This window comes from Trachurus japonicus, chromosome 18 (genome assembly GCF_045865225.1).
Source record: "Trachurus japonicus isolate A0001 chromosome 18, Traja_1.0".
NCBI lineage: Eukaryota > Metazoa > Chordata > Actinopteri > Carangiformes > Carangidae > Trachurus > Trachurus japonicus.
The window spans coordinates 14,249,315-14,257,578 of NC_140924.1; the positions used below are offsets into that span (position 1 = coordinate 14,249,315).

At 37.8% G+C, this 8,264-nt stretch overlaps 1 protein-coding gene across 2 annotated transcripts; it reads left to right on the forward strand.

Annotated features, from left to right (window-relative positions):
* The first annotated feature begins 419 nt into the window (after positions 1–419).
* Positions 420–4,915, forward strand: LOC146968892 (leucine-rich melanocyte differentiation-associated protein). 2 transcript variants are annotated; one of them, XM_085759214.1, is made up of 5 exons: positions 420–609; positions 1,759–1,994; positions 3,500–3,691; positions 3,799–3,876; positions 4,634–4,915. In XM_085759214.1, exons 2-5 carry the CDS (start codon positions 1,846–1,848, stop codon positions 4,824–4,826), a joined length of 612 nt encoding a protein of 203 aa, XP_085615340.1. In that variant the 5' UTR covers positions 420–609; positions 1,759–1,845; the 3' UTR covers positions 4,827–4,915. The 2 variants fall into 2 exon arrangements, with proteins under 2 accessions (XP_085615340.1, XP_085615341.1); XM_085759215.1 differs by having other exon boundaries at positions 422–609; positions 3,509–3,691; positions 4,634–4,913.
* The last annotated feature ends 3,349 nt before the right edge of the window (positions 4,916–8,264 follow it).

Consider the following 8,264-nt stretch of genomic DNA (forward strand, 5'->3'; position numbering starts at 1 on the left):
CACTTTTTTGTTTCTGTGAAGTTCTTCAAACTTATCAGAGACCTCACTTCCATTCATACATGTTTATTTTCACCATGTAAACAGAAAGGACAGCATCGTAATAAAGTTCAAGATTAAATCATTTGTCTAACTGAAGTTCAAATGGGATATTTTGTATCATAAATTGATTAATTTCTGTTCATTTACCCTAATTTATATAAATTATACTTACAGTCATATCAGTATTTTTGAGAATTCCCACTGACAAACAACTGATGCCAATCTGAGATATGATATAGTATCTCCAAGAGGCAGCAGCACTGTAAAATGATATTTGAACATTAAACCGTTGATCAGTAACTCAGCTTTCCTCTTGGTACATTTCACGTTGACATTTCCTCATTAGTTTTAAGCCTCTGTTGTCCCCTTTCTTTGAGAATCCGACACTATCGAAGTTATTTAGATCTGGGCCTGTGGGCCCTGCAAAAACCACAAGGTTAAGCAGCAATGTGATTATCCCCATCATGTGATCTACAGCTGGGGTATGAAAGGAGGCCTTTTATACGAGCTGTAAGCACTTCTCAGACGTTCGCATGCACTGGAAGGATAAACCATCGCCTCTTCAGCTCGGTGAGTCCGACTAAAACTGAACAGAAACGCATGGATACGATGCATCTGTGTCTGAGTCTTTGACGGAGAAGCAGGAAACAGGTCAGCATGTCGCTTTATCCTTACTGTAAATGGACTTGAACACCAGTCTGTGAAGAGAAATGTCTTAAAGTTGTGAACAGTGTTGAATGGAGCAGAGTCCAGTGCTACTAGGTCACTTGTTGTCTGGAGCATTAAACATGGAGAGTTTAACATCAGCAGATATGGTTTGTAGAAAACAGTCAAAATCCATCACTCTCTCGTCCTAATTAGTGTGTTTTCAGCACAAACAGTTATCTAGGTTTATGTTAATCTTAATATCAGTGCTTTTCAGTGTTTAATCCAGGATGGGATTTAGACTTAAGAGGCCTTCAGGTGCTGTAACAAACAAGGGGGTCAGAGTGTCATGGCCTGTGGCTGTGAGGAGCTGCGTCATTTATTGGCTGTTTTTAATGGATACAATAAGGTAATGTTGTGTGAAATCATCACTACAGTCTCTGTGAAATGTGATTTGTACACTTGTATTTCTGTTTTCGTATAGATTAAACAACTGTATGAACTAGCTAAAGAACCAGCTATTGAACTAGCTATTGAGAAAGCCATAAATTGGCTAATTAACTTACTAATGAGCCAGTAATGAACTAGCAATTTAATAAACTAGCTAATGAAGTAGCCACGAACTAGCTAAACAGCTAACATCTAAAACACTGACACTCACCACTTGCTCTCCAAAAATTAATGAAATAAAAATTAAACTAAACTCAAAGTGAGACTTTTTTAATTGTTCCTGATTGGAGAAATTGAAAGTGTTAAAACCTGAAGTCATTGTGATTCAATTGGCTTCAACAGTGAGTTAGTCCCTGTAGATGTTTATGTTAAAATGACCAACATTAAATAATGACCTTACTCTTAGTCTACAGAAACCTGTGAGGGACGACATGGAGGTTATTTCAGTCTTCATGGGCATGGGTTTTGTTGCGCAGGCAAATTGGAAATATGTCAATAAAGCCTCTAGAATAAAATGTTTAATTTGTGATTTGGAGGGGGGGTGGGGGATCAAAGAAAGCTTTCTGATTCTTGCCAGAGTGTTATATCTTTTAAACATTCTTCTTGTTTTGTTGTTCATTGAAGGTTGGACCATGACTTAATCACCGGACTCCCCTCCTGATCTTCATCACTACATGTGGAGAGGAGCTGAAGAGAGTCTGAGTCTTGGTCATGGATCAACAGAGTCAATCCAACCACGTCTCCAGTTTTCAGTGGCTTTCGTTCGCCTACCAGGGCCTGACAGAAATCCCCTATGACACTATTCTTCCACAGACTGACACTCTGGAGGTGCTGGACCTGAGTTACAATCTGCTGGATGAGTATCCTTTTCTTTATAACCACAAGCCGAAGGACCAACTACACCAGCCGTTCACTGATAAATAGCCTCCAATTTGCAACACAGGTGATCCAACCACAGTTTAGGGCCAAAGCCTGAAAGAGAAATATATTTAATGCTGCACAAGACAATATTTTTGTATTTTATAGAATACATTTTTACATATTACCACTGGTATTGATAAAACCCACAGATATTTATCACCAGTTTGTGTCTAGCCGGTGAATCTAAATCCAACAATCCTTGTTTTAGCTCAGTGTTTGTTCTCCACCAGCTCCTGAGGGAAAGATCAGTCTTCAGCCGCTGAATGTTAAACCAGGTTTACCAGCTGCTGCTGTCTGACGTCTGCCTGTTTGATGTTGTGCTGTGTCATGTGGTGGGTTTATCAGAGCCTCTGTGACCCACTGCTGCTGCTGCTGCTGCTGGAAATGAGGTTAATGAGAACCATGAGAACGAGCCGAAACATGCTGTGGGTCGTACAAACCAAAACAAGTCTCTGAAACGGGCTACAGCGCTGAGCGAGCCAAAGAGTTTGATGATAATTCTCTGTGAGTTTGTCGCTGCAAACCAGATCACTGTCATCAGACACAGTCATGAGAACCCGTTGTTAATGTAAAAACACTTATTATTGCAGCTTTAAGGACCAATAACACTCTCACTTGTTTGTGGGTTCCTATTCACAAATGTAATAAGACATTTATATCCATATATCAAGAGGGGTGTCTCCGTAGAAGTCCATTTTCTTTATATCGCATGTTCCTTCTTTGGGCAGTAAGCAAGTTTATAACACATCTAAAATGCTTATTCCAATCTGTCCAAACTTTTGACTATAATCTCCAATGGTTACTTTATAAAGTATATTGGATAACATTTTGCAATCATATATGTTAACAATGTAAGCAGGTTTGTTAAAACAGCATAAAGGAACAGCTAAAATTATATATTGACACACTTTCCCATTGTGTCCAAGTGGTAGTGTACATACTATATGGACAATTGGACACATTTTCGGTAATAATTACTGATGCCATGAATGGTGAAATTTTCTTTCTTTCTTTTTTTTTTGATGGTTTTCCAAAGTTTTTTTTTCAATTCATCTTAAAAACCCTTAAAAACAGACTAACAAACTAAAGAATCACAAGATCTCTGACCCTGAAAGGCAAATTAGCTTCTTTTTTTCACATTTAAAAACAGTGCCCTGAAAGGTTGTTTTGTCCTAAAGAATTTTTGTACTTTTTTCAATTTCTTTTTTATTTTTATTTTTTATTTTTGTGGCATTAATGGTAGAAAAAACGATTGCCTCTTTATGTTTTTCACAAAACCTTATTCTCTTGACTCTCAGGGCTTCCATAGTATGTGGTTTCAACACATGCCATTATAGGACTTACTCCAGGTGGATTTCCCATTGATAACACAAACAAACAAGCATGTATTCTACTTCATACCGACGCTCAGCAGCTGTGTTTGAGTGCGTTCTCCTTCATTCAGTCTTTATTGGAACCCGGCTCTGCTGGGGCAGCTGGAGAAGCTCAGCACTCTGATCCTGGACTGTAACAACTACACGTCTCACGTGAAGTTCCCCTACAGCCCCAGTGTGACCACAGTGTGCATCAACAAGAACAAAATCAACAACCTGCCCGTGTTTGTGGAGGAAGTACGACGAAAGTTCCCCAACATCAAGTCAGTCTGGTTGTGTCATGTCTATAGAAGAAGGATGTGTTATTGTTGTTATGTTATATTGCTGTTTTTACACTTGTGCTTCTGCTTTTTTTCCCCTGTTAAACCAGGATTCTCAGTATGATGAACAATGATGCAGCCCCTAGTTATTTCAATGGAGGAAGTCTGACCCAGTACAAAGACTATAGGTGAGCATCAAGGTCATTTATTATCACACCATAAACAAGGCTGACTTTACTATTTTCATCTGATTGGACTGTAACTTTAATTGCTTTTCAAAAATACTGTTGCAAGTTGTAACTTCGCTTCAAGCCACTGCATCTTCTTTCTGTGAATTTAGCAATCTAACAAGTTTTTACAATTACAATGTATTTTACAGTTAATTCAAATATTTCTAAAATCACTAAATGCCAAGTTGACCGTGGTCAGGTCAGAAAAAAAAGAATAAATAAATAAACAAATCTGCATATGAAGGAGTTTGCTCATCAAACGTAAAGAAAATCAGCTAGAAACAACAACAATCCAAAAAGTGTGGGTTTGTCGTTGTCTCAGGAGTTGAATTTGTCTTTGAAAAAAACATATCTTAATATATATTAATGAATGGAAATACAGATGTTCTACTTGTATGTCTGAGCTCCATCAAAATCAAACCACTGAAGACCTGTGAAGGGTTTTTTTCTTTTAACTTGCACAATGGCGCCCCCAAGTGGATGATTGGTGTAGGAAGAACGCAGTGTCAAAAACACAAAAATGCATACAACACCAGGGAAGTTTGGAGGTTTTAGTCCATGACTGAGGTCTTGTGGGGTTTGAAAACCAGCTGAACTCACAGTCAGTCCAAAAGTTCATGGTTGGTTGTATAGACCCAGAGATGTTCTTCTTTTTCAATCTTTTTTCTATATATCTGTATCATAATAACTATACGGTCTGTGTTGTTGCTCTCAGACAGTACGTCATCAGTCAGATCCCGGGTCTGGAGATCCTGGATGACACCGAGGTCCTGGAGAAGGAGCGGGTCCAGGCCAGACAGACCTACAGGCTCCATCCGACCAACCACAGCAGCAGGAAGAGGAAGGAGGAGTCGACCAGGAAACACGCACTGATGAGGAAAAAGTCAAACACTGTCATCAGACAATAGTATAGATAAAGTATATTTAGAGTATAAAATTATCATTATCATATATATTATTCATATTATTATTATCACATCATATCACATTATTTGTTGTGTAGCTGCTTGTTCTAATGTTGTGAAGTTTTACACATCTGTGCTATCAGATTAAAAATGGAAACAACCTTCTCTGTGTTTTATTTGCATCATCGATGCTGATACAGAAAGTTTTGTTATTACTGATAAAAACTGGAATCAGGCCTGTGCTATAGGTGAGATATACTGTATATTTTTAATGTATTTCACAGTTATTTAGTAAGTTTTGGTAAATTAAGTTTTTTTTGTAAATGGACAATTAATGGAAACTGTCATTAACTATCTTCAAATTATTTCTTAAAATCAAACTATCTGATCAAAAATGTTCTCAGCTTCTCATATTAAGTCTTTCTTCAACTATTTGACGAGAAAATATTTAATTTCACTGAATACAAACTAATAATGACTGATTTATAGGTATAAATGAAGCTGTAAAGTTTTGAGATGATGTCCATTTGATCTAGACTCTAGGCTTTCTGTACTCCATCTGGGGTCTTTGAAGAGTTCCCAAATCCTGAATAACCCATTCTTTGAAAAAATAGGTTTCATGACTGTAATTATGTGGATTGATTAATGAAGCCTAAAGTCCAACTCTATACTATGAAAGGGTTAAGGTACGAACCACAAACTTTACACCCTTTACTAATCTCTTTCTGATGAGAGGTTCATTAAGTTCTGCAAAAAGTGTTTCAATTGAAAAAGGCTTGTTTCTGTGAATGAATGAGTTTTACTGCCACGTCCAAACAAGAGGAAAACATTTCTACTAAATGTTATGTGATCCACATTATCGGCCTCATGAACCCGTGTGTGGTTCAGCGCTCAGTCTTTATTGAGAAATGCAGTTTCGATGCATTGTCTCCCTCCTGTTGACACATGCCAGCGTCTGACTCCTTCTCTCCTCTTTAACACCACGCTGTTGTTTTCATATCAGCTCTCTCCTCTCTCCACTGTTTGTTATCTCAGTTTCCTTCCTTCGCTTGTGCTCGACTCCCTGCTTCGGTACTGGATGTTCTTTCTGTGCCCACCACCTCCTCCTCCTCCTCCTGTCTCTGCCTTTAAATGCTTGGTCTCTGTGTCTCCCCTCAATGCCAAATGCAAAGCAGCTTTTTTAACTGTGGAAACAAGAGTTTCCCAGCAGATTGAGCACTGTTGAGCCAAACGGGCCCAGTTAACATGAGGGCCAGCTGGCAGACTGAGCCACTGTTCAGCTATGCAGCAGGTAGAGGCACATACCACCACAGACACATCCTGCATTCATCATGAAGAAATGCTTACACAAAGAAATCTGTCGGTTTAGTAACACTTACTGTAATTTAAATTAGAATTTAGTCATTACATCAAACCTAAAAGACAATTTAATTAAAGAATTGGCGTCAAATGCCAGCAGGGCGCTCTATGGTGAACAGAAATTCAGAGGTTATGTACAAAAACTGTTGTGAAATAACTCACTGTACCTCTGAATGTTCTTCCTCTAGTCCCAAAGGATTGTGGGAGTTTTTCTTTTAAATGGCACATGAGTGTTGAATGTCTCAACAAGTGTGGAAGAAGAAAGAAGCTACAGCTGGACCTGATGTGGAAGTTTCCTTTAAAGATGAAGCGATCTATAATCAATAGCTAAACACAAGATGCTGAATACATGTCACATAAGTGGATAATTGATATCCACTGAATATATAAAGATAGCCTATCACTTTATAAAATGTCTGATTGTAAAATTGGTCTCTATGAATGGAAAATATAAACTTTTACATAAAATAACACATAAAAAATATCATATATTCTAAACACTATATGTTTAATTCATAAATGCCATATGTCCATTGGATCAGAAACACATCTGTTATAATGGAGGCAGATGAGAGCAGTGACAGATGTTAAACAGGCCTCAGTTTTCCTATGAAACAGATCCACATTGTTTCTTTTTTTAAACTCCAATTCAAGCAGCGATTATAGGAAACGTATAGATAATGATAATTACATGTATTGGAGAACAGTCATAATTTATTCTATATGATTCCTGTTCCTCCTGTTATCTTAGGGGTGTTGCGACTGCGCTGCGTCGTGTCATTGCAGCGCTGCACTTATCAGTTCCTGACTGGCCTCTCACTTATAAAACGTTTTTTTTTTTTATCTCTATTCTTTTCTTTTTATCTTTGTTCCCCCCTCACCCGTTTCTTTCTTTCTTTGTTCCCATCATGCCCTGCAGCGGTTATTATTGCCACACAGCTTCATCATATGAGGCCTGATTCAGCAAAACATTTCAGCACCTGCAGCATCTGGTTCAGGCAAGGTCACATCACATGGTGGTCTGAACAGAGTCTGGCCACACAGAGAATAAAGCTGAATTAAAAAAAAAAAAGTGGAGGAAGGAGGAGGAGGAGGAGGTTCACTTCACTGCTTTTATTGCTGGAGGACATAAATATTTAAAGGCAGTGCTTTCTCTTCTGCTAAACATGACCAGTCAAGTGACTGGCTCGCTGCATATTTGTTGGGAGTGTTACTGCTCTTTTTTTTGTGTGTGTATGTGTCTTGTTTATACATGAAGTTTAACTCAAAGCTGCTGCAGAGAGTTTCACAAACAGGGTGGAAAGTCAGAAGAAGGTCTGAAGAGTCCACGGATTCACCAGGAGGTTCTCACAGGAGGAACCCTGAAGATCTTCAGAAACATCTGGTTTTGTATTTAAATGTCTTAAAATCGATTTCTCATCTAAACTTTGGTTGCATAATTATCAAACTCATTGGCTGTATTTCTTTATCAAATGTATCATCTTCTTGCCAATGCTGTTACTTAACGTTTTCTTGGAGAAAGTAAAGACTTTTATGAAATATTATCTCTCAGTCTCTCCAAAACCAATGACCATAATCAGTATAATCATGTGATATGCAACAGAACTCAAGTAGCAGCTTTAAATGAAGTGCATCTGTACATCTGGAGTCACTCATCGTCACCGGAGTTATCCAACTCCAGTGATGTAACACCAGTGACAATTACCCTGAAAAATGCATTTTACCCAATGGGAGCCAGAGATCATCCAACCCACATGTTGTCAATCATGGTGAACTCTCTAAATCATGTCATTAAATTCACTTGTATTGCTTTTTTAAAATTTTTATTCCCTGACAATAAAGTGGGCCGTACCAGTGAGTTGAACCAAAAGCTTCTAGAGTTTTGTAATGGGACATAAATCCATGTTTTATTTTATTTATTTATTTTTTGGCACTTTCTTTTTGTATGTCTTATGTCATATAATATTATTGCAGTTTAATAAATAAATAAATATCAAATTTTTGACTTCAGAATACACTGCACCTTCTCTAATGGGGACAAACTATTCCGTAGGACTTGAAATTGTATGTTTATATTGAAAA